The sequence below is a fragment of the Ambystoma mexicanum genome, chromosome 4p (genome assembly GCF_040938575.1).
Source record: "Ambystoma mexicanum isolate Mex_15411 chromosome 4p, UKY_AmexF1_1, whole genome shotgun sequence".
Taxonomy (NCBI): Eukaryota; Metazoa; Chordata; class Amphibia; order Caudata; family Ambystomatidae; genus Ambystoma; species Ambystoma mexicanum.
In genome coordinates this window covers 1103743696-1103771169 of record NC_090927.1, presented here as the reverse complement: position 1 = coordinate 1103771169, position 27474 = coordinate 1103743696, and the positions used below count along the sequence as shown (strand labels likewise).

Genomic DNA, 27474 nt, shown 5'->3' with positions numbered 1-27474 from the left:
TCTTTCAGATCCTCATTCAGACCTCGTCTAAACAAAGTAATAAGAGCATCATTTGGCCATGCAGTGTCAGCTGCCATTTGCTTAAATTTTGTAATGTATGTGAGTAGATCTGAAGAGCCTTGTTGTATTCCTTGGAGCTGTTCTTGTACAGATATAGTGACTTCATGTCTTCCGAACATGGCTTTTAAACTATTTCCGAATGCGGGATAGGAATCTAATATGGGATTGTTTGTAGTAGGCAATGGGGTTGCCCAGGCCAGCGCTGCTCCTGAGAGATGGGAGATCACATGTCCTGCTCTGTCTCGGTCAGTGGGGAAGTAGGCTGCTTTAAACATGAATTGTATAGTACATGCATCAAGAATTTCCTTTAACCTGTGTGGGTTCCTGTCATATTTTCCACCTGACAAGGGACCAGGAGGCAATTCACCTGCACTAGGAGGTCTAACCATTTGCTGTCTTAAGGCAACATTTTCTTGTTTGAGTGTTTGTACCTCCAGTGTTAAATTCTGGACGCGGTTACTAACTGTTGCATCTGATCCATTGTCGTGTTATTAGGTGTTTCTTTCTGTTAGTCTTTTGGTGTTAATAAACCTTAAATTACTTAAAGTAATGTATAATGGAATAACCTTTTTCAGATTAAACAGCCAATGATGAACATAAGAATCCCCCATGTGTCCCTGTCAAACCCTGCACAGTATTCCCAGGGTCGCAGAGGCTCCAGGGAAACCCTCAAGGGGGAGAAACCCTGTTGTCCTGGAGTGTCTATTGAGGGCGGTGTCCTTGGCTCTTCAAAGTTCTTTCCAGAAAGGAATCTTATTGCGCGCAGGTAAAAGGGCTGCAGGTTGTATAACATAGATCAGCGCGCTGCAGGTAAAGATAAGGGTGTTAAGTAGTCAGCGTGCTGCGTGTTAGGCAAGCAGCAAGGATTCTCTGATCTGAGAGGAGATTACCTCTATCTCAGAGCGGTAGGCTCAGGAAACGGGAGCTAGACGAAGTGAAATGTGCGTAGGGCAGTAGACTTGAGTTCTGAGAATGAGAGAAAGATCATGAGTAGATAGAACAGATCGAGGGGAGAAAAAGACAAGGATTTCTGAAAAGACAATAGTAGCAAGAATAACTAACTCACAAGCATTCTGCTGAGAGATAGCAACACCCCATGGCTCCAGTTTCCCCATTACTTGAACACTTCTCAAACTGCAGGCTGATGCCGTAGCTGCAACGACTGTTGTTCAGCATACCTCCTTTTGGAACACTAGAAAGTTGCATGACACTTCGGCAGCCATGTTGGGAGAATCCATATACAAGGAACAAACCCTCCTCCACGATAATAAAATGCCTGCTGGCGGTAACAGGATGTAACAGAAGGAAGGAAGGATGGACGGATGGATGGATGGTTGGATGGATTGATTGATGGATGTATGTACCGGTGAATGGACAAATGGGTGGAAGGTTGTATGAATGGAGGGGGGATGGACAGGTGAATGGACGGACAGATGGACAGATAGATGGGTGGACAGAAGGAAGGGTGGACAGATGGATGGATGCGTGAATGGACGGAAGGGTGAACCAATGGACAGGTGGAAAGAAGAGTGGATGGGTTGATGGAAGGGTGGACAGGTGGATGCATGGGCAGGTGGAATTGTGGATGGAAGGAAGGAAGGGAGGACGGAAGGAAGGGTGGACAGTGGTGGATGGATGGACAGGTGGACAAATGGACAGGTGGACAGAAGGAAGGATGGGTGGACAGATGGAAAGAAGTAAGGGTGGACGGATGGACAAGTGGACAGAAGGAAGGAAGGAAGGGTGGGTGGATGGATGGGTGGGTTGATGGATGGGTGGTCGGATAGATGGATGGGTGAAAAGAAGGAATGGTGGATGGAAGGAATAAAGGATGGACGGGTGGACCAAAGTAAGGGTGGGCAGAATGAATGAAGGGGTGGGCGGAAGGAAAGAAGGATGGACGGATGGACTGGGAGGATGCATGGTTGAGTGGACGGAAGGTTGGACAGGTGGGTTGACGAATTAATGTGTGGACGGACGAACGAACGAACGAACGGACGGACGGAAGGAAGGGTGGACGGATAGAAGGAAAAAAGGGTGGATCAATGGACAGTTGGACGGAAGGAAGGGTGGACGGATGGAAGGAAGGGTGGACGTGTGGATGGACAGAAGGAGGAAGGGTGGACGGATGGATGGATGGAAGGGTGGATGGATGGACGGGGTGCAAGGAAGGGTGGATGGGTGGATAAATGGATGGGTGGAAAGACAGAAGGAAGCAGATGGACGGGTGGATGGAAGGAAGAAAGGGTGGATAGACAGATGGGCGGAAGGAAGGTTGGACAAGAGGACGGGTGGACAGAAGGAAGGGTTGACATATGGATGAGAAAAACAAAGGTTTGGGGAGTAACAAATTGTGGTGCACTCCACTTGCGGACAGACAAGATTCACGGGATCGATCCCCTATACTGAGCACACAGGTATTAGGGCCCTCTATTGAATCAAAGGCAAAATGTGGGGGCTGGAGTGCACTGCCGTGTAATTAGTGGTTCAAAACAGGAGTAGATTTTTTAGGAATCCCAGTTTGGATATAGTAAAGGTATTTATAATGTTGTTTCAGGTGTAGGCGGGCTATTGTCACAAGACCACTTGGGACACAACAAAAGACCAGAACCAGAACTGCGTATTGCTAAGCAGTAAGCCCAGATGCACTCTTCGAGAACTCGCGTTCTATCAATCATTTACCATATTGGTAATGTAAATTCACTGAGAAATATCAAGCTATTACATTATTATAAATAAAATTCAATGAGATGGTACTTCTTTCATAAATATAGAAGCAGTTACTTCAAATAAATCCTTAAAACAGACAGACAAAGTAACCAGAAATGTCACCAACACATCTGCAACACTCTTGAGTGATAAGGTTCATTTTAATTAACCCATCATCTTTCTTTTCTTTATGAAAATGGAACATCAACATAAGGATGTATTGACAAACAATAAATTATATACGGTTGTTTCACATAACATGGACTTGCATGAAGTCATGCAGTCGTTACTGTGCGTCGTAAAAAAACAAGCAAGATCAGATATAACAGTTAGAAACAACTTGACATCTATGTGACGATCCCCCCGGGGAAAGTGTGTGGGAGTTTTTATACAAGAAGGCGGCTCCCTCCAGGGAAGCCCTTTAAAGGATGTTGCAAAAATAACCAACGCGTTTCGGATCCTAAAGATCCATCTTCAGGGTGGGGCTTCACTGTTCTTGTTTTCAAACAGGAAAATAGTAATTTGTCTTTCATTCAAGTCTTCCTTGCTATGCTAATGCTTTTATGTGTTATTTAGAAAATGAACATATACTTACGTCACCTAGGTGGATGCCACACCTCTCACTGTACCGGAGGTTCATAGATGACATCTTCGGTATCTGGACAGGCCCCCAAGAGGAGTTAGAGGAATTCTTTAAAATGATGGACGGGATGAATCCCCGTATTAGGTTCACTACGGAAACAAGCACGACAACTATTCATTTCCTCGATGTGGAAGTATATGTGTCAGAAGCGAAATTGGAGACTAGAATCTACACCAAACAAACGGATAGAAATAGTCTATTACTTGCAACAAGCTTCCACCCTAAACGTACGATTGACAGCATACCCTTCAGCCAGTTTTTGCGCTACAGGAGGAACATTTCGGATAGAACGTGAGTTCTCGAAGAGTGCATCTGGGCTTACTGCTTAGCAATGCACAGTTCTGGTTCTCCTCTATTGAATCAAGACATACATGCTGAGAATACTCTCTACATATGCATAAAGTGGTCATTTATAAGGTCCATTCTCTACATTGAAGATACATACGTCTAATAGTGGACGGAACTCTACCTCCACCCCATGATTTGGAACCTTTAACTCGCAACAAGACATTCTATATTCATTAGGGATTTCTCCAAAGATTTAATTGCCTTGAGGATGACCGAATGGTCGAAACACATGTTGGCTGTGAGAGAAATAAATCACCATTCACAATTTGGATGGCTGTTTCTGCTTATTGAATAATTTTTGACTTTGTATTGATTTTAAAGAAAGAGATTTTGGAATACTGAGTCATCTGCGCTGTACAACTACAGAACCCACATTATTTTGACATATGGATGGATGGGTGGACAGAAGGGTGGACTAATGGATGGGAGGGAGGAAGGAAGGAAGGAAGGAAGGAAGGAAGGAAGGAAGGAAGGAAGGAAGGAAGGAAGGAAGGAAGGAAGGAAGGAAGGAAGGAAGGATGGATGGATGTGTGGACAGCATGGTGGACTGATGGGCGGGTGGATGTACAGTTGGACGGAAGTAAAGAAGGGTGGGCGTAAGGAAGGGTGGACAAAAGGGTGGAAGAATGGACGAGTGAACGGAAGGGTGGACAGGCAGATGAATGGACAGGTGGATGTGTGAATGGAATTAAAGAATGGTGGATGGAAGGAAGGGTGGATGGGTGGATTGAATACTGGTGGATGGAAGGGTAGACAGATGGAGAGGTGGACAGGAAGAGTGGGCAGATGGACAGAAGGGAAGGGTGGACAGATGGACAAGTGAATGGATGGAAGGTTGGCCGGATGGATGGATGGGTGGTTGGAAGGGAGGGTGGACAGAAGAAAGGATGGGTGGATGGATGGATGGAAGGAAGCAAGCAAGGGTGGATGTAAGGAAGGATGGAAGGATGGATGGATGGATGGATGGATGGATGGATGGGATGGGTGGATGGTTGTATGGTTTATGGACAGGTGGATGGATGGACAGTTGGATGGAAGGAAGTGTGGACAGATGGACGGGTGGATGGATTGAAGGGTGGATGGAAGGAAGGGTGGACAGATGGACAAGTGGGTGGATGGGATGAATGGGTGGACGAATGGAAGGAAGGATGACATAACGAGGTGTAGATGTATGAACAGGTGGATGGGTGGACTGGTGGACAGCTATTCTTGATTGCAAAGTGAAGTGTGTTCGTGAATATTTTCTCACTGCTTTGAGTGATTTCACACAGTGTGTGTGTTTTTCTGAAGCATGTTAGTAACCATAGTTAGTGATTTTTAACAGAACAGTTTGTTCTTTATATTGAAATATAGTCGTGGATTTTGTCTTCTGTCCCCTACGCTGCATGCAAGTTGCTGGATACTTGCTTTTAAAGCAGATGTTAATTTTAGAAATCGAGCAGTCATCAAAAAATGCTGGGCAGGAAAACTACATCTCCCAGCAACCCCAGCATTTTACAAATTGGGTGACAAGGCACACCAGCGCCGGCGCACCTGAGACAAGTCCAGTCTTCACCGGTCCGCGCTGGAAATCGCCAAACAAGCTTTAGGAGAATATTGATAGGATCAAAAGTAAGTTGCTACCCTTAGTCTCCTGTCATTATTAGCTGTGTACTACCCAATTGGGCCTTACGCAACTAACCTTAGCTACCTCCCCACCAGCAACGCAAACTAAAAGCAACCCTTGATACAGCCCCTACCAAGCCTGGGGTCATAAAGCGCCACAGAGCTAAACTTGCTACTATCCAGCCAGAAAGCGAAGCGCATGGCTACAGTAGCCCACAATCTAGAAAAAATAAAAGCCGAACTAGATAACCCACTGATACCATCGAAGAACTCATGCAGGTACTCAGTGCCCAGCATTCAGCCTGACTATGTCAGTAGTTCGAATATCAACAAGCTGACTGAGCCCACTGAAGACCCTCCTTGTCCCTACCTTTGCACTCTACCCTGTCAGAGTAATGAGACCACAGATAGGTGCATGCCAACCACCCAACATTACCCCCCTCAAGATAACATACTTCTACCACCCGCCGCAAGAAACATTTTTGATACCACACTGAGTGAATGCTTGGATGGCATTAATAACCAAACCTCGCCCTCCACGCTCCAGGACATTCATGTAAAAAACAAAACCTCAATAAAGGATTCCACACCCAGAGTTATAAGTCGTGAACCTCATAAAGATACCAACAAAGAGGAAATAGCAAATCCAGAGCCTATACAAAATCTTAAGTTAGCCCTATTAAATTCTAAATCCCTTAACAAACATGCACTGGAAATCCAGGACTGTATCACCAACCATGAACTTGACACATGTTATTCCTGATGGAAACCTGGATTACGGATGCCAGCGCCCCAATTATCACTCTAGCTACTCCAGAGGGTTACTCAATTTTTTGCCAAAACAGAGAGCAGGGCATAGGAGGCGACGTGGCAATTACTACCAAAAACTCTCATCAAGCTATTCAAAAAACCTAACCGCTGCAATAAATGTGAGACTCTACATCTAAAATCACCCCCACACCATGTAGCAATGTTTACTTCATACTGATCTACTCACCACCTGTGGAGCTGCCTTCTTTTAATGACGGCATTATTCAACTCTTATCTCACCAGAACAGGAATAATAGCGCCACTCTTTTCCTGAGTGATCTTAATAGATGACAAGGTAATACTGTAGATAAAGAAGCCATTGCTCTTGAATCAGCCCTTAACATTATTGACCACCTTTTAGTCAATAGTGACCCGACAACAGCCACAGACGGTATCCTAGGCTGGATTGTGGCTAGGAACCTAGATGTCAATATTGAAAGTACCACGCCGTGTATATGGACTGACCAGTATATGATCAAATTCTGCATCTACCTCAAAGCACCCCTAGCCAAAGCTAATAACCTGATAAAGAAAGTAACTAACTAGTAAGTAAGTACGGGGAACAGACCTCCAAAGATGCGTCATCCGAATCATGACTAGTACTGATCTAATAGTCAATACCTATAATCTTGAGTTGGGAAATCTATTAGATAAACTAGCTCCATTAAAGAATAAAACTGTATGAGATAATACAGGACACCAAAAGTGGTTCTTACTCGAGCTTAAAACCATGAAAGCAGATAAAAGGAAAGCGGAGAGACGTTGGCTGAAATACCCTTCTCCTGAGAATAAAGCTACTTGGAAAACCCTACAGAGGCTCTATAAAACAGCAATCATTGAATCCAAAAAGGATTTTTTTTAAACAAATTAATAGACAATGCTGACAATAAATCCAAGAAACTATTTGAAATTCTAACACTTTTGGAAAAAGCAAAAGCCCAAACAGTGATGTTCGCACCTACAAACTTGGACTCTACCAGAGCTCAATCAGTCTTTGAGGTGAAAGTATCGAAGGCGAGATATCAAATAAAGATCAAGTGGGCCAGACTAAGACTCAGCCTACCCCCCCAATTCTTCCATCAGAGACGAACACATGTGTTTTCAATGTCCACCCAGTGTCAATCCCCGACCTGACAAAGATTCTAGGCTCTATGCACTTTTCAGCCTGTCCAGGGAATATCTTACCACCAAAAATTATCTAGGACAACAAAAACATTTTTGTACCCTTGCTGGTAAGACTTATTAACGCCTCCTTCCGCACTGGTACTGTCCCTGAAAACATCAAAAATGTTACGGAGACCCCACTTCTAAAGAAATCACGGTTAAACCCTAGCAACATAAGCAATCTAAGAACAATAACAAACTGCTATTAAAGATCATGGATAAAGCAGCCAGGTTACAACTCCAGATTTTGATAGAAACCTCTGGCGTCCTACATCCCAGACAATCAGGTTTCCGACCCTCCCACAGTACTGAGACCGCCCTTGTCGATCTTCAATCACATATATTCGGAATTGTGGATAGGGGTAAGGTTGGCCTGCTGGTCCTACTTGACCTGTCGGCAGCCTTTGATCTCCTGGACCAAAAACGCCCCTTTTACATCTTGGGAAATACTGTATCCTGCTCCCATGTAACATCAGAATGGATCCAATCTTTCTTGTCTGGTCGAATGTCTAGGGTTTGCTGGGGAAATGCCTCTGCAGCTTCTGCACCCACAACGTGCTGTGTGCCCCAGGGGGCGCGTTTGTTGCCTGTGCTTTTCAATTTATGCATCTGACCACTTTGCAACCTTCTGGAACAGACTGGGGGTTTCTTTACCAACTACGCAGATGATACTCAGCTTGAATTGGGGATGGCTGGTGACTACGACATCGACTCTGTGAAGCTAAAACACATCTATGGTGTGATTGAATCCTGGGTGACAGAAAACTGGATTTGCCTCTGTTAGGCAGAAACCTGTGCAGTTCCCTTAGGGACCACTGCAAAAAGTTTAAGACTACAGGAGTTAGCAGTAAACCCAATTGGTAGCAGTCTGCACCACCCAGATTTACCTGGTAGCTGTGGCTGAGCAGTCAGACTTCTCTGAAGAAGAGTTAGGCAGTATACAGAGCATACACAATAGGGCAGAAAAACACAGTAAAACAAGCAAACACTGACCAGAGCTTTGGTGTAAAAGATATATAATTATTTATTTAAAAACACATCTATGAAAACACACTGGCACTAATATCAAGCAAGTTCAAAAACACAGTCACTAAAGTATATACACTCCCTTCAAAGATTATTAGACAAGTCTAAAGTAAAGCACCACTTATTTTCAGACAGCGGTGAGCGCTTAACGCAGATGGCACTCTAATAATTCGGTTAAAAAGGGAGAGAAGGCAGAGCATAAATTGAAACAGATCCCAACACTTTCAGAAGAGCATAGCAAGATAGAAAGGCAGAATACAACCGTGAAGTTAGAGTTCAGAAAGCCGGACCCACTTTGAGAGGATCAGAACGAAATGTGTCCAAGGTCACACGGTTTAAAAAGTGCATAAAAGTCTTGTAACTGTTCAGAAAGAAGTTGGACCAAAAGAAAGAGACCAGTTAGAAGGTCAAGAGACCAACCCAGTATAGAAGGCTAAGGATCTACTGTCACCTTAGTGCAATCTGTTGAAAGGGAGGCCAGGCGGACACAGTACCTTGAAATGGTGAGAACGCTCCATCGGGGGCAGTTGTTCCTGGCAGCGGGTGCAAGTCGGTGATTCGTCCGGGGGAAGAGAAGATCTCGTCGTGGAAGAGAGCAGGAGTTCGTTGCACTGCCAGGGAAGAAACCAGCCGCGGAGTTCTCGATTAACAGGTACGGTCCTTTTATTCGCGGTTCAGTGACAAGTGGCTATCCGGTTGCCGGGGTGCTTGGCACGGGCAACTCGACAACTGGACGTCCTGGAAGGCGAAAAGACGGCGAACTGGTTGTCCCCACCAGCTCAAGGGGAAGAGACTCTCCGGGAAGAAGATCTCCTCTGTCGTTGGGAAGTGGTGAGTCGGTTCAGCAGGGCTCCACCGGTGGTGTCGTCGTTGCAGGTCGGCTCAGCTTCTCCCTCTTTGGATTTTCAGGTCCTGTGGTGACTTCTGAAGTCCCAGTCCCCAAAACCCTGCTTTTATGCAGCAAACCCCCATTCATTCAGCCTAGCTGTCAATCAAACATGCTAAGTGGTGAGCGGGGCGGCTCACCACTTGGGCCAATCACGCAAGAGTGCGACTTGAGTTGGCAAGGCAACTTAGTCCAAGGTGCCTAAACCCCCTCCAACACCCCCTGTGGTGGTACCCAGACAGAGTGGCACCACTTTGGAGGGCTTCTGTGTAGAAGCCCGCCAAAAGTGCAACAAAGGGCTCGACCTTTGGTTTGGAGTTACAGAGGCGAACACAAACGCCATTTTAAAACCGAGTTCTGGCAAAAAAGACCCTACCGGTGAATTAATATTAAATAAATAAACCGGCGGTATCTTTAACATTGCACCAAAAAGTGGTGCGTTTAAAATACATGGCAAAATCCCATAGGAAATATTCTTAAGGAATATTACGCGTGGTAACCACTGCCACCAGCCAGAAAATCGACGAGGGAGGACTGCACAGTACCCCCTCGAAAAACAGACCCTGGGGCAATCGAATTACCCCTACCAGTACTTCCACATTATGATGGTTTGTACTGGTTCTGTTACTAAATTTGGGACTAGTAAAGCCAATGGTGACCCCCAGGGTATGGAGTCTATGGTGGGGGTCACTTAGGACACCCCTGTGTTACTGCACTGAGAGTGCTGTGTAACACACGTAGTAAAAACACATGAGACCCTATGGAGTAAAAGACCCCATAGCCCATAAAACACATCAACAGTCAAAGGAACCCCTCAAATCATAAGAGTGTGAGGAAAAGAGTCTCACTCTTGGCAGGAGAGAAAAAAACAAACTCTAGAAATCCAGCAAAGTTGCTGGGGGACTCACTAGGTTAGGAAATTCAGCCTACACAGAGAATTCTCCCTAACAGCCTCAATGGAGGGAAAACAGAACTTCTAATCTTTGGATCTCTGCAAGCTAAGGCTAACCTAACATATAATTACAAAGCTTTTCCCATTCATGGCTGCAATATTCCAGTCCTGAGTAAGATTAAAACCCTTGGCATACATCTCGACTCATCTTTGGGTGCAGAAACCCATGTCAATCAGATCTAAAAAAAACTGCACCTATTGCCTAAGGCTCCTAAAATATATTCGCCCCTATCTAACTGAAAACCACTGCACCTTTATAGCACGATCCATCATTTTGTCAAGGGTAGACTACTGTAATGCCTTTCTCGTGGCTGCTAACAAAAAGAGCCTGCAGAAACTGCAGGTCTTTCAGAATAATGTTGTACACTTCATTAAAAATAAAATCCAAGAAAAAGCCATGAATCTCAGCACAGACAGACATTAGATTGGCTTCCTGTTAAAGCTCGAGTGCAATTTAAAGCAGCCACCATGGTGCATAAATGTCTGAATGGGAAAGCGCCTGCCTACACGAAAAACATAATATCCTTGTACAAGCCGGTCAGATCATAGCGATCATCTAACCTGGTGCAGGTAAATTGCCCAGCGTTCAAGAGAACAAAAGGTTTGGACAAATCCTTTCCTGTATGCTCAGCCAAAACCTGGAATATGCTGCCTCTACCACTACGGCAAGAAGCTAGCATCAATCTCTTTATGAAGTCACTGAAGACTCTTCTCTTTGAGTAACTCAGTGGTAGCATCCGCCTCCCTGTGCCAACTGTCTTGTCTTCGTGTTGTCTACGCGCCCTGATGCCTGCTGGCTACGGCATGTTTTAAACCTATAAATAAAATAAAATGGGCGGATGGGAGGAAGAAGGGTGCACGGATGGACGGTGGACAGAAGAAAGAAAGAGAGAAAGAGAGAAAGAAAGAAAGAAAGAAAGAAAGAAAGAAAGAAAGAAAGAAAGAAAGAAAGAAAGAAAGAAAGAAAGAAAGAAAGAAAGAAAGAAAGAAAGAAAGAAAGAAAGAAAGAAAGAAAGAAAGAAAGAAAGAAGGAAAGAGACCAAAGGAAGGGTGGGTGGATGGAGTAAGGAAGGGTAGACGGATGGACAGGTGGGCAGAAGGAAGGAAGGGTGGATGGAAGGAAAGATGGATGGATGGACGGGAGGAAGGAAAGGTGATGGGTGGACGGGTGGATGGAAGGAACGGTGGATGGAAGTAAGGAATGGTGGATGGAAGTAAGGAAGGGTGGACGGAAGGAAAAGTGGGCGGCTGTACGGAAGGAAGGGTGGACGAACGGAAGGAAAGAAGGGTGGATGGAAGGAAGGGTTGACAGAAAAGGAAGGTTGGACGAATGGATGGACAGATGGTCAGACGGATAGGCGGGTGGGTGGCCAGATGGACGGATGGATAAATGGACGGGTGGACAGATGGGTGAATGGATGGACGGATGGTGGACAGAAGGAAGGAAGAGTGGACAGATGGATGGGTGGACCGATAGATGGGTGGATGGACGGACAGGTGAACGGGTGGAAGGACGGAAAGATGGGTGAATGGAAGGAAGGGTGGACGGATGGACAGGTGGACGGAATAATGATGCTGATTTATTCTTCATGTGGGTTGTCTAAAAAGGCTGCTTGTGAACCTGTTTGGGTCAGTCCAAGCACGCAAATCCTGAGCCAAAGTTGTCTGTGTGTCTGTCTCCTTCGCTTAGCTGCATCTCTGGCACTTGACAGGTAGCCAGTGTTCCGTACTACCTCCAACATACAGGACAACCTTTTAGTTTAATTTGTATACCAAAAATCACCATGCCTAAAAAGAATCACACACCTAATACATATTTAACAACCTTTAAAATAAGGACAGCTTTGGTTCATCAGTGTCTGAGAATATATGATATGATATGGCATTTGTAACGCAGAATATAGGCAGAGGTTGAGCCCAAGGTGGCACCATGCCGAGTAGTAATCCCCCTCGACTAGTTAAGTACGTGTAGAATGCAGTTGTGTGATCATCACGGAAGACCTAGACAATGGGCCTCATTACGAGTCCTGCGGTAGACGTGCCGGAACAACCAGCAGGCTGCCGCCGGACTCGTAATACCATTCCGCCTCCGTGATTGCCGGAATCACTGGGGCATTACAACCCCGGTGACCCAGTAATTCTGGAGGCGGAAATCTGTAAATCCCCATTCCCATTGAGTCCTATAGGTCTCCATGGGAATGGGGACCATGGAAACACTGGTTTTTCATCTATGACAGAGTCGGTGTTTCCATGTCTGCCGGCAGGCAGGTGGTGTTATTCCCGCCAGGTCAGACCTGGAAGGAGTGGCACCTCCCGCCTGCAGGACTCGGAATCAGCTGGTCCGGAAACAACGATGGCAGCGGATTTACCGCCACTGTTGTTTCCGGACTGGTCAGAACAGTGTGGTCACTATTAATGTGTTTAGAAAGGACCTCTGCATGGGGGCTGAGCGGGAACTTACTTGCAGCTCAATCGCTGATGGCTTCAGGATAAATATTTGCTCTCACAGTCCTAAAAAAGGAAACCACCACGAATGTAGGTTGAGCATTTGACAAAATGTATTGATGTGTGTTCTTCTTAGGGCTGTGAGTTCCATTTTAAATTATCTCCCCCACCACAGCACGTGTCCCCATTCCAAAATCGAATATACTGTGTAAATGGATGACCTTTGTATGAAGACCGGTCACCAGAAACAGTTCTAGTACCCAGATCTTGCCACATATCAGTTTTGTTTTAGCAGGTGCATTAGGCATTAAACCATAGTGTGGGCTATTTCCGATAAACATTGACTTCTTATAGATGTATCTTTATTGACATTTCCATAAGGTTAGCATAGCACAATCGTGCAATCCAATTGCAAACAAATTCACCTTTTAGTATTTGCTACATTCAACCTCAAGTGTTGCCTAGAACTCAACATTGTTCATAGCTTTAAAGCAATTGTATTTTTCTTCCACTATTCAGGTGGGTGCAAAGCAACAACAACCACCTTCAAATGGAGCTGCTAAAGGTAAGGATGGTTGTGTTTGTTACTTAAAGGTATATGAAGGTTCCTGTTTCTTCCAAATGAGATTGTAACACTTTTGCAGAGATTTGAAAAGACGATGCTGCTTGGCGTGTGGCGGAGCACCCATTTACAATCATTTTCTTCTACCTGTATAAAAGGTCAATTAGAAATGGAATCCAACGAATGTCCATAGATCTCCACTAGGAATGGGTCATATTCTTACTTACATTCATCCTAATTGCCTGTTATACTTGTGTTAATTTGGGAAGACAAAAAAAGGGAGACTGAAAAACAGATCATAGGGTTGGAGATGCAAGAACTCGAGTGTATAATGTCATAAAGAGATGTCCACATATACTTCTCAGTTTTCTGGTTATGCTTTTTGCTGTCAAAAACTTTCTCTTTTTTGGGCAACGCAAGGAGACTTTCTATCCAGAATTCCTGTGAGGGCTTCATGTCTGATTTCCACCTTTTAGTATTTGCTTCTTGGCCCCAATTGGAGGTCAATTGCACCCCACTGTAATAGCATCTAGTGCATTGAGAAGGTAAGGTAAGGAAAGGAATAATTGCGCAGTAACCCGCTCCACCCATGACAACACTTCTATCCTGCAGTAAGACACATGCCTACAAACCCAAACCCATGTGAGAAGAAAAGTCTGCATGCGTCCGTTCGCTTTGAAAGTAACCCTTTATATTTAAGGATCAGTAACAATAATATATAATCCTCTAATGTACAAACCAGTTCAAACCTACCTACAGAGTAACAACAATGGAAAAAGCCTCGGTCCACTGACCTTACATAAATGACAGTTAATGTCTTCTTTACAACTCGGTTAATGAATGTCTGATGAGTGTTGGGAATTAGAAGGCGTAAACAGGACCGTGTACAGTTCGAATGCAGGCCAGCACAGGGTTGTCATGTAGCTTCACAAGTAGTACTCTTGAAAATATGTTCAATAAATAGACGAGAAACAAGTTGGTTAAACAATGTAGTTTTCAATAAGATTATTTCACACTTATATTTACATTTTCAATATTCAGAGCACAGCAGGGTATTCTCACCTTCTCACCCTAAACTTGTTTTTTTTTCAAAATGCCATCCACAGCCCATAATTTCCAAGCTAATTTTGCATAATGAATGTAACGCAAGATTGCTTCATGAAGAGGCATCACTATCTAGCAGGTACTTTTCCCCAATATAAGTAACAGCGCTCTTATATTGCATAATCACTTGCACCGTTGCCGGGAGTGGTCCACATTTGCTAGAGATTTTCTCCATAGAGGGAAAGGCCTCCAGAGTAAACAGGGACCTGGCATGCCGTTGATTGACCACCCACCCAGGCGAGGATCTAAATTCTCTAGTACCCAAGCATAAAGAGACCGCAGAGAGAACGCTCAGAGGCTTCTTTAATTTTGGGAAAACCAAGCCGCACCTGCCCAATTGTCTCTCTTGTCACTTTCTTCAGGACCACTCTTTCTGCCTAATTTTCATTTATAGGAATGGCATTGGTCCAGTATGTTCAGGTTTTAATGACGGTGCACTATCGGTAATGCTCTTGGGTTTCAGTGAGTTATGTTTAACTGGCTGAGGACCAGCAGTTGTTGGCAATTAGGATATAGGTGTATTTGGCTCTGTTTAACCGAGCAAAGTGAAGGAAAACATTGTTGTGGGCACCCCCACTGTGGATGGACTAAAGTCTTTTTTACAAATGTACCTCAGATTTCACAGGAGAGATGGGTGTTTGCAATTGGTCGACAGGAATTCTGCCTATAAACAGTCTGTACCATTCATGCCTTAGCTGTTCTCAGATAAAGTAGATCTTTTTGTTAAGGCAACTTAATCTCAATCTCGTCCTTTATTCTGCACATAGGGAATCTTTTATACCTTTCCATGGTCACTGTTAGCAAATCAATCTTCCAGTTATCTTTTCGTGGTCTGATTTGCATGCTTTTCTTCTGACTTACTCTGTTATATCTGTCAATATATCTTCTCATCTGCATTTGTGAGGGATGTCTGGTCTCTCTGTTTATCCGCGCTCAATTTATCATTTTGGGAGCGTTGCCTTCATTGGACTCCTTTTTTTTAAAACATTATTTATAAGACAGTCATAGAGCAAGCAGTGTACAAGGTGCAATACATACAAGTATTACAGAGGATACATGATACGTCACCCCCACCAGTGAGGTCATCAGAGTCGGCATCCACCAAATATCGCCTGACCGGCCCCAAATGTCCTTAGGCTGACTCATAGTTGGTACAGTCTGTATGTAACTCTCCTCTCCTCTCGATCATTAATATAAACCAATGCACGTAGCCATTCAGCACTGCTAGAGGAGTGTCTCGACTCCCAGTATTTCAGTATACATCACTTAGCAATTGCACTTGCCACAGTAAACGGACATCAAGAGGTTGCAGACATTTTTCCTATGTATCCCAGCAGATACTTAATCGGCCTTAGGGATGGCGGAATGTCTAGCATAGTATCCAGTATCTCGGCAACCCTGCTCCAGAACTCAAGAACTGGGGTGCAGGTCGAATACGTATGAAAGGAGTCAGTCTGCACACTTCCACATTTTGCACAGTCGGCACGGGTGCACAGGGAGAATTTGGCCAGTCTAGCCAGAGAATAATGTAAACGATTCCGCACTTTGAATTGTGTCAGTCGGAGGCTGGCGTTTAAGGAGGCATTCTTAGTCAATTGACAGAATCTTAGACATTGCTCATCCCCCAACGTAATACCCAAGTCATTTTATTACACAGCCCTCATACCATTTATGTTTTACTGTACATGTGTTTGCAGAAGACCATATAATCTGGTGTGAGAAAACGGAGGGTTTCCTCGCATCTACTTCCTTTGGGTCCTCTTGTCAGGTGGCCAGGGAAAGGCCATCACTTTTGTATCCTGACCCTGGGGGTGGAGAAGCGAAGGAGAATCACCTGGGTAGAGGGTCCTTGGGCATTGGGGATGGGATGTCCTCAGGTGAGATGCAGTATTCAGCATTTCCCTTTCGTGAAGAATCCTCGATCCCAGCAGCAGTTATGGGGTATTGCTAATCCCTATCCCACTGACCAAGAACACGGCAGGAGATATTATCCAACCAGTAAGAGGGTTAAGAAGAGAGTGGTTAAGGGTGAGGTAGGTGAGCCATGGTACACCCCTTTTCATATTAAAGACCACTCTAACCCTTCCCCAGCCTTTGTTGGCTATTGTAAAACCTCTCCCCTCATTTACCCCCATTTTACCTCTGACAGTTCTGTGACAAGGAAGAGGTGACTAAGAGTAATAAACACTGAGACTTCATTTCACCACTCTAGTACTGGGACGAGGAAGATGCCTGCATGTCCCTTTAATTATGGTCAGGCAAGCCCAAACGAAAATCCACACCTGCAACCTGTCATGTGGTTGCAGGTGTACAAGGGGAGACCAAAGGAGAAGCAAGGAGAGCAACAGGGAGACCTGTGTGGGAGAGACAAGCAGGAGACCCATATTGTTAGGAGGCAGCCGTAGCGGGACCTGAAAGGGAAGCCAGGACGCCAGCCGATATCCCAGAAAACCTGTGGAGCCCCAGGCGAGTCAGGCCGTTAGGCTACCACAGGTATGGGAGTCTCCCTTGTTTGGAGAAAGCAGCCAGAGTTGGGAGCCAGAAAGAAGGAAGAAAGGACACTGTCCGTGTCCGAGAGCAGAGGTGCCAGCCTGTTCAAGGAAGCACCCGGGACATGCGCGGGGCTTGCAGAGACTGGCCTGCTTGCCTCTGAAGCAGAATGGGAGCCGCATAGCCGACAGAGGAGGAACGCAGAGAACCAGTGAGTGGAAAGAAGTGTCACTCAAAGCCGGGGCGCTCATAGGGCCTATGTACGAGTACCGTATGACACATATTGAATCCCGAACAAAATGAAAACTCAAAGCAAAGTTAAATCATGCAAATTGAACACCAAACTGAATGAAAACTTGAAACAAAGTGAAATTACACAGATTGAATATAGAATTGAATTAAACTTTATGGGCAAAGCTAATAGATGATGAAAGCTAAGAGGGAAAATTGGCCATTTGAAAGCAAGCTACGGAAAAGAGCGCAAGTGTGAAAGAGTGCAACAGAAAGGTGGGGCATGAACAAGTCCTCCACAAAGTGAACTTTATGAATGGATACAGTGCAGCAATTCCAAAGACTGGCAAGAGGTGTATGGCACTTTATGGTGAAGCCAAGAGGCTAGCCAGGAGAGGCCAGTAGAGTGTGAAACTGTACATAGCGCCAAGAGGCCAACAAAGAGAAGCTAAGTGAATGTCAATCTGTACACAAGGGCAAGTACGGAAGAGCCCATGTTGGCTGAAAAGCCTAGGGTTCATGGTAGCGCAACCTGTGATGGGTGGACCGTGTGGTCTGACAACTGCGCCTAGACCAGTGAGCCCTAAATTGTGAAAGTCAAAGACATTGTGAAATACACCATGAAAAGCACTGTGAGTGAATGAACTGCTAAGGCGAGCCAGAAGGCGTGTCAAGAGGACCTAGATTTGTTTTGAACTTTAAAAGACTGAAAGCAGTACAAGTAGCTACGTTGAAATCTTGGGGAAGGGAACCCTGAGATTTGATGAACTGCAAATACTTTCTTGAGGACTTAGCCCCAAGACCCCTTTTCATGTAAACTGTGTGTGAGGCATTCCCAAAGGAGGGTGATGTTGACCTAGAGTTGTGTTGAACTTTGAAATAAATACCAGTTGCTACGTTGAAGTCTTAGGGAAGGGAATCCTAAGACTTGATGAACTGAAAATTATGTCTGGAGGCCGGAGCCTCAAAACCCTTTTCTTTTTTGACTGTGGTACTGAAACTTGGGGAAGGGAACCCCTAGGATTGTGTGGAACTGTATTGTCTTGAACTTGTGAAAGGTAACCTTGAGACTTTTGTGGGACTTTCTTGAACTTGGGGACGAGGAGCTGAAGAGGAATCTAAGAGCTGTAAGAAGCTCCGATCTTTGTGTTGATCACCATTTCTTGTATTATTGACATCCCTACACATTGTTTAGCTTTAGTTGTGAGAGCAAGCATAGGTTTTGGACACATACAGACTTTTAAGTTGAATTCTTTGACTCAGACTTTCCTTAGTTTTCTTCAGGTAGGGAAATCCCACCCTAGCATAGGGCAAGTTAGGCCTTCTACCATCGTGACATTTAATTTAATAAACTATTTTTTTCTGAACTGAATCTTTAGTCTGTGTCTTGCTTCATGATGCCTACACCCCCCAAAGTGCCCCGTCCACAGATACTATTGCGCTGATTCATCAGTTACGACTAGAGTAACAGTCGGGCTTGTTGTTTTGGAGCGCTTTATTTTGATTTGCCCAACTTTGGTAATCTTTTATTAATTAGCTTTGAAACTCGTTGAGCGTATGACTGGGCGCCTTGCTTTTAACAAAAAACTTATTTTACTTTTTCTTTTATTCATTATTTTTTTTTTATAACACATTTTATTGGTTTTCTTTGGTGAAAAACAACAACAGTCAACACATTAAAAACATACACAAACATAGAACACGGGTTATCTGCTTAACTGTTGCTCAGGTATTTTAGCTTGACTCAATTCAGTACAATACATTATGCATACAAATAAGATCATGTCTATACCTTCGCCAATCGACATGACACTTTTGCATTTCTCTAACCTTCCTCCCATTTTTGCCAAATCTTGTGCGCTTTCCCAGGGCACCCTATAGCTGTATACACTCTATGCTCCAATGAGATGCACGCATCCACATCCGTTACCCATTGTTTATATTGTGGTGCCAGACCTGAACCAGATAGTTGTGCTACGTTCCTCTTTGCTATGCCAGTGGCCGTAGAGAACAACAGTTTTTCAAAATGCATCATCCCTTCATTCTCCCCTAATATCAACAGTTTCGATTCATAGGTATCACCTAGTCGATGACCGCCGATAGTCTGTTGCAGCATTTCTGTCAAAAAGGTTGAATTTGTGGACATTCACATAAGATATGGAAGGAGGTACCTCCCTCTTGATGGCATCTCAGACAGTTAAAGTCTGTGATCTTACTCCATTGATGTAGCGCCGTTCTTGGGTAATATATCCTATGCAACATTTTTAGCTGTACAAGTCTCATTCTGGCAGATTAAGGCAGTTTCTTTAGGGTACGTTAGGGCAGTGGTCCAGTCCTCGGACTGTAAAGGCCCTACATCTTTTTCCCACTTGGCTTTCAGGCTGCAGAGAGCAGATGTTGCAAATGAGTAGATTGCATTATACATTTCAGAGGTTGTTCTCACATCTACCCGTTCTAAGACAATGCTTCTTTCAATTGGCATGCATTCCGGCATATCAGTGGGATGTGGCAAGCGCACTCCCAGTGCATGCAACATTTGTATGTAATGATAGTGTTCTGTTAATGGGAGTCCAAACTTATTCGCTACGCTCTCGAAGGGTGCTATTTTACCTTCCTGTATTACATCACTGACCCTGGCTATACCAGCCACCTCCCAGTTCACCCACTAGGGAGCGCATCAAGTTCAGGTAGGCATCTATTTTTCCACAAGGGCTGAACCGGGGTGATCTTCCCCTCCCATCCTATATGTCTGTGTGCTTCCACCCATATCTGTGCCGCATGAGTCACCAATGTGCAGGGAGGTGGGTGTTTCATAGTCTGATGAAGACTTTCTTGTGGAGAGATTCCCTGTCTTGCGTGTATTTCTGCCCGGATGTGTGGGAGTTGACAGGCTCCATGGAGAATGTTGTTTACGACCGCCATTTGTGTGGCCCAGTAGTATGTTCATAAGTGCGGGAGTCCAATGCCACCCGCCCGTATGAAACGTTGTAGGGTGCACAGAGCCATCCTTGGGTGTCCACCCCCCCATAGCAGTTTCCTAAGGATCGTGTCCACTTTCCTGAATTCACCCAGGGATGTGTAGCGGTGCATTCTGCAGGATATATAGAAAACGCGGAAGGGCCAGCATCTTGAAAAGTGCCACTCTCCACAGTAGAGTAAGAGGTAGGGACATCCAATGTCTCATGTCATTCGCGAATCTATCAATAATTGGATGTAGATTTTTGGGCACGTATTCCCTCAGGTTAGCCGTGATTTTAATGCCAAGATAGCGGAATTGTTCCATTTCCACCCGGTACGGGCAATTGTCTGGATCAATATTGCTTATCCCTTTCAGCGGAAATAGTATCGATTTGCCCCAGTTCACCCTTAGCCCACTGAACCGCCCATATCTTTCTAGTATCAGTGTGACGATGGGACAAGAGTGCGCCAGATCACTTGGGTAAATCAGTAAATCATCCGCATATAGGGAAACTCTATCCTCCCAGTCGTGAGCCCAGCGAAAACCCATCCATGCCTGTGAATTTCTCAACCGCACCGCCAGAGGTTCAATCACCAATGCAAACAACATTGCAGACAGGGGGCAGCCCTGCCTTGTCCCTTTGCCCAAGTCAATGCTGCGTGATAACCCCCCATTCACCCTAATTTCTGCGATTGGGGAGTTGTACAGAAGCTTTACCCAGCTTAAAAATTGTTCTCAGAAGCCCATCCTATACATTATCGCCCATAGAGCCTCCCAGTAGACCGGGTCAAATGCTTTCCGAAATTAATTGCTAGCAGTGCAAGGGACTCCTGTAGTGCTGGTGCTCTCTCAATAGGCAGTTGAAGCATGCAGATATTCATCCGTTTGGACCTCTTTGGCATAAAGCAGCATTGATCTGGATGGATGAAGGACGTTATCACATCTTGTAGTCTATTGGCAAGTATCTTCTCTAGAATTTTGGCCTCGCTATTTGTAAGAGAGATCGGCCTGTAGAAACTACATTTATCCGGAAGTTTATCCTCCTTAGGAATCACTATTATGCTAGCTTTCCTTAGGTCCAGAGGAAGGATTCCCTGCTCCTTCGATTGCAGGTACATACGGAGCATATGTGGTGCCACCTCATCACCCCCTATTATCTTCCATGTTTCTATTGGAAACCCATTTGTCCCCAGTGTTTTCCCAGTTCCTCCTCCGCTATCTCTTCCTCCAGGCGCGCCTTCTGCGTATCATTTAGTAGTATAATCTCATCAAAGATCATAGTATCAATAGGGCCCGTAGGGGGCACAGTACAATTCCTCATAATAAGCTGCAAAGCTCTCAGCAATATCCTGATCAGTTGAGGCCTGCCCTGCAGTTTCAGTGGTTATGTGTCTGACTTGCTGCTGACCTTCATCCCTCTTGTCCAACCATGCCAGCATTTTCCCAGCCTTATCCCCCGTCTCATATATCCTTGCACGCATTTCTCTGTGCGCTTGTTTCGCGCAGTTCAATGTTACTTTCTGTAATTTCTTTTGTGCCAGGCTTAGGTTTCTATTATCCTCCGGTCAGGTTGTGCTTGTGTACAGTGTTTCAGCTCGCCTCACTTCCTGTTCAGGGGCTTCCACATCTTTCCTATGTGCTTTCTTGTGTGCCAACGTCCACCCAAGGACTTTGCCCCTAAGAACTGCCTTGTAGGCCTCCCAGAGCATAGTAGCGTTGTCTATCGAGCCTACATTCAGTTCAAAATACGAGGAGGTGGCTGTTTGGATTTTCTCCACCAGGTCCGGGAAGCCCAAATAATAATTGTTTAGCCGCCACGTTGGTGGGGTCTTTCGGTTTCAAGAAGTATCAATAGTGGGGAGTGGTCCGAAATGCCTTGGGGAAGTAACTTTGCCTCTGTGGCCTTATGAATGTTTGCTGCAGGTAGGAAGAAATAGTCCAACCTGGAGAGTGATGCATGTGCCCCAGAGTGAAACGAATATTCACGCTCAGTCGGGTGTAGGTCGTGCCATACATCTTTCAACCCTAGTGCCGATGTGAAGGTTGCTAGTTTTGTGGGTATTGAGGGGTTTCTTCCCCTAATGTGTGCGCGATCTAGTTCATTGTTCATGAACTCATTGAAGTCTCCCCCCCCCCCCCGCACTATCCAATTTTCTGCTTCGTTATTAGCTAGTATGGGTGTGATATCCTCAATCAAGACTGACATGAGTTTTGGGGCTGGATACACCGCTAGGATAGCTAAGGTCTGATTCCACAGTGTGCCATGTATGTATACAAATCTCCCCCCTGTGTCTTGAGTTACATTGGAGATCACAAAGGGAATTCTCTTATGCAGTAAGAGCAGTACACCTCTCGACCCCATGGAGAATCCGACGTGAACTGCTGTGCGGTAATTTGTTCTCTTGAAAAAGTGACATGTTGTGCCTGCAAGATGTGTTTCTGTGAGGAATACTATGGGCCTCATCACGAGCTGGGCTGTAGCCCTTTAATGCGGTTGTAACGGTATTACCGCCGCATTTAAGGGCTGGCCCTATCATGAGTTGGGCACTAAATCGGCTGTTTTACCTCCAGCTGTTTTCTGGAGGTGAAAAGCCCTGTTTTCAATGGTATTGATGATCCTGGCATCTCCGCCCCCAAAATAAATCTTAAAGCTTGCTCCTGTACTTTACTGGAAAAAAAGCTTGCCCCGGCCAAAGGGACCTGGCATGCCGTTGATTGACCACCCACCCAGGCGAGGATCTAAATTCTCTAGTACCCAAGCATAAAGAGACCGCAGAGAGAACGCTCAGAGGCTTCTTTAATTTTGGGAAAACCAAGCCGCACCTGCCCAATTGTCTCTCTTGTCACTTTCTTCAGGACCACTCTTTCTGCCTAATTTTCATTTATAGGAATGGCATTGGTCCAGTATGTTCAGGTTTTAATGATGGTGCACTATCGGTAATGCTCTTGGGTTTCAGTGAGTTATGTTTAACTGGCTGAGGACCAGCAGTTGTTGGCAATTAGGATATAGGTGTATTTGGCTCTGTTTAACCGAGCAAAGTGAAGGAAAACATTGTTGTGGGCACCCCCACTGTGGATGGACTAAAGTCTTCCATGTTTCTATTGGAAACCCATTTGTCCCCAGTGTTTTCCCAGTTCCTCCTCCGCTATCTCTTCCTCCAGGCGCGCCTTCTGCGTATCATTTAGTAGTATAATCTCATCAAAGATCATAGTATCAATAGGGCCCGTAGGGGGCACAGTACAATTCCTCATAATAAGCTGCAAAGCTCTCAGCAATATCCTGATCAGTTGAGGCCTGCCCTGCAGTTTCAGTGGTTATGTGTCTGACTTGCTGCTGACCTTCATCCCTCTTGTCCAACCATGCCAGCATTTTCCCAGCCTTATCCCCCGTCTCATATATCCTTGCACGCATTTCTCTGTGCGCTTGTTTCGCGCAGTTCAATGTTACTTTCTGTAATTTCTTTTGTGCCAGGGTTAGGTTTCTATTATCCTCCGGTCAGGTTGTGCTTGTGTACAGTGTTTCAGCTTGCCTCACTTCCTGTTCAGGGGCTTCCACATCTTTCCTATGTGCTTTCTTGTGTGCCAACGTCCACCCAAGGACTTTGCCCCTAAGAACTGCCTTGTAGGCCTCCCAGAGCATAGTAGCGTTGTCTATCGAGCCTACATTCAGTTCAAAATACGAGGAGGTGGCTGTTTGGATTTTCTCCACCAGGTCCGGGAAGCCCAAATAATAATTGTTTAGCCGCCACGTTGGTGGGGTCTTTCGGTTTCAAGAAGTATCAATAGTGGGGAGTGGTCCGAAATGCCTTGGGGAAGTAACTTTGCCTCTGTGGCCTTATGAATGTTTGCTGCAGGTAGGAAGAAATAGTCCAACCTGGAGAGTGATGCATGTGCCCCATAGTGAAACGAATATTCACGCTCAGTCGGGTGTAGGTCGTGCCATACATCTTTCAACCCTAGTGCCGATGTGAAGGTGGCTAGTTTTGTGGGTATTGAGGGGTTTCTTCCCCTAATGTGTGCGCGATCTAGTTCATTGTTCATGAACTCATTGAAGTCTCCCCCCCCCCCCACTATCCAATTTTCTGCTTCGTTATTAGCTAGTATGGGTGTGATATCCTCAATCAAGACTGACATGAGTTTTGGGGCTGGATACACCGCTAGGATAGCTAAGGTCTGATTCCACAGTGTGCCATGTATGTATACAAATCTCCCCCCTGTGTCTTGAGTTACATTGGAGATCACAAAGGGAATTCTCTTATGCAGTAAGAGCAGTACACCTCTCAACCCCATGGAGAATCCGACGTGAACTGCTGTGCGGTAATTTGTTCTCTTGAAAAAGTGACATGTTGTGCCTGCAAGATGTGTTTCTGTGAGGAATACTATGGGCCTCATCACGAGCTGGGCTGTAGCCCTTTAATGCGGTTGTAACGGTATTACCGCCGCATTTAAGGGCTGGCCCTATCATGAGTTGGGCACTAAATCGGCTGTTTTACCTCCAGCTGTTTTCTGGAGGTGAAAAGCCCTTTTTTCAATGGTATTACAGCCGGCTGTATTAGCCTGCAGTATTAGCACAGAAAATTCCCCATTGGATCCAATGGACCCAATCAGGAATGGGGATTTACCGTTAAGGCCCAACCTGTGATCCGGTGGTAATACCACTGGGCCGGTCGGTGCTAGGGCTATTACAGTCTGCAGTATTACAGCCGGGAATACAGCCCAACTCGTGATGAGGCCCTATGTCTGGACTATGCCTGTTTAAAAATTAAGTCACCAGTCTCCTCTTGATACTACTACCAAGACCGCTCACATTCCATGTCAGGAGTCGTAGCTGTTTAGTGGTGGATCCCGCCTGTGTCATCATGTGACATGTGATCGTCTATTTCTAGCATGTTATGCCCTCTTTGGTAGGTGCTTTCTGTTCTTTGAGACCTGATTACCCATATACGATTTGTATCTGGCGCAAACAATAGACCAGTGTTTGGATTAACAAAAAACGCCCCAACTCCCCCCTCCCCATACTCCATCCCAAAGTGAAGCATCTGTCGCCCACAAGAATGAAATCATTACACTAACAGATCAATACCCCACATTCCAATCACCCCGACTTACAAACACTGGGGTACAACAATCAAATAAGAGTATAACTTATCTATTCGCTAAGTAACAGCAAGGGGGGGACCGGGCGGACGGGCCGCCAACTGTTATGACAACAGGTTATACAGCAGTGCTGACAAAGATTTTCCCATGCGGTTACCACAGTGCCATGTCTTAGTGCTCCCCATATTGTATCACTGTTGCCTTTTTCGTATCAGTCATTGTCGCCGTCTGGCAGTACTTCAATCTCCTGTCGTGGGCGCTCCGTTGGTGCCCTCTCCGGTCGCGACCGATTTCTGCCATTATCTTGCCTCCGATTCGGTCTCCAGTCACCTTCTAGAAGGCTTTCCTCCCAGTTCCACGCTTCTGTCGGATCCGTCAAATGCACAGATGTTCCATTATAATATATCTTCAGTTGTGCCGGGAATAGAAGTCCATACTATGTTAAGAGACTGCAGGCATTTCTTGAGTGGATCGAAGGACTGCTTCGTTTTCTGAACCTCCTTGGTAAAGTCCGGGAAAAAGGCAATTCTGGAACCATTATACGTTATGGATCCCTTGGTTCTGGCCATCTGGAGTATGACATCCTGGTCCTGATAGTTCAGGAGCTTTGCGATTACTGTGTGTTGGGGAGCACCAGGGATTTGCCTGCCTGATGGGATATGGTGAGCCTGTTCTACTGAAAAGAATTTTGATAACGTCTTAGGAGCGAATAGGTCCGCAAGCCATTGCTCGAGGAACAGCTCCATGCTCGGTCCTTCTGTCTTTTCTGGCAATCCAAGAATTCAGATATTATTTCATCTCGCCCTGCCTTCTCCCTCTTCCACTCGTTCCTCCAGTGTTTTGAGCCGTGACAATGCTCCTGTCATTTGGTGATTTACGGATCTCCGGCCATCCTCTGTCTCAGATATGCGGCCCTCCGCCTCAACCGTGCAGGTCGCAAGCTTCTGCAGGTCATGTCGCAGTAGCAACAACTCTGTACTTATGCCATCCGTCTTTTTTTCCATAGAGGTTCTGGAGTTGGCGATAGCATTCATTACATCTTTTAGGGACAGTTGGACATTGTCCATTTTCAATGCTTCACCGGATCTGGTGTGCTCCTGTGGGGGAGGCTGGGCGGGGGTTGTGTACTGTTCCATTTTGCTCTGCGTAATCGCATTCTTCGCCCTGTCCTTTCCCATGATGATTTGGACAATGTTGTATCAAATGGCTGCACTCGATGTTGTTCCGGGCTGATAGGGGGGGTTCCACAGAGGCAAGCAACACCTGTCACTGTGTGCTATATTGTTATTTGGGTATTTCCGCAGGACGGGTGTCTTTGACCGTGATTGCTGAAGCCCCACTGTTCAGCCCTATCACCACTTCGGTGGCAGTTTGGTACACTGCGAGGGCAACACTCTAGCCTCAGTGCTCTGGTTTGTATCCCCCTCTCTCCCTAGGCAGTGTAGCATACGGGTCAAGTTTTGTGTAGTTCTTAGTTTGTTTCCCTACCGGTCGGAATTATAAGAGCCTGGGGCAGAGGAATATGCAGTGTAGGACCAAGGGCGCCAATGCCGCTTCGCATCAAAGACAGTCAGTACTACTGTTTGCTCCCTATGTAGCAGACTTATTTGTTCCAATTGATTTAGTATAGGTCTGTGATCAGGGCCGGTGATTTGTGAGGTGTGTCATGTCCTGCGCTGATTTGTTGCTTCAAATACGGGAGTGTCTATGCCTCCACTGCAGTGGCCATTGTGTAGCTCCAGCCGTTGCCCTTACATGCCGGCAGAGGCTGCCTTTGTTGTATCTTCTGATCAGATGACACTGCCATCTCATCGCACTATCTTTGTTTGCCACTGGGCTGAAAGCCCTCCGTGTCTTCACCCGGTGTCAGTACGTTCCTACTAGTGTCTTCTCTCTGGAAGCCTCCTATCAGTCCAGTGGGCTTAGCCAGTACAACTCGTTCACAGTGACGTTGCGGATCTTCTTGTCTGTGGAGCCAATTGCGGGAGACAGAAGTCAATATTGCGTATGTGTATTATTGATCTTGTGGAGCCTGCAGTTCCTGTTATGTATGTTATCACATCGGATCTGCGTATCGGTTGCAAACAAACTCCCCTTCCAGCAGATGGCCACTTGTTATGCTGGACCAGGTCCACAAGCAGTCTCAGACCAGAGGTCAGTGTTTATTATTGATTGATATGTCAGTTAGATGGTGCATTGGCTGGATGGTAGCTCTGTAGAGCACAGCCAAGATACCTGGTACTTAGCTACAACTGCACTTTATTGTAAGTCCAGTGCACTATACAGGCAGTGCGCTATTCGCATACGCCTTAGGTTGTGCACTCACGTTCTGATGGCAGCTTACCTTCTGTGTCCAGCCATTGCAGGGATCATACGCTGCAAA

The 27474-nt window shown here is 45.6% G+C and overlaps 1 protein-coding gene across 2 annotated transcripts in view; it reads left to right on the top strand.

The window, feature by feature from the left end:
• The window catches only part of ADGB (androglobin), a 2161023-nt gene that overhangs the window by 777570 nt on the left and 1355979 nt on the right, over positions 1-27474 (top strand). For both annotated transcript variants that reach the window (XM_069606692.1, XM_069606693.1), the window contains one exon: positions 13168-13213. In XM_069606692.1, coding sequence (XP_069462793.1) covers positions 13168-13213 — 46 coding nt within the window. The remainder of the gene's footprint in view (positions 1-13167; positions 13214-27474) is intronic.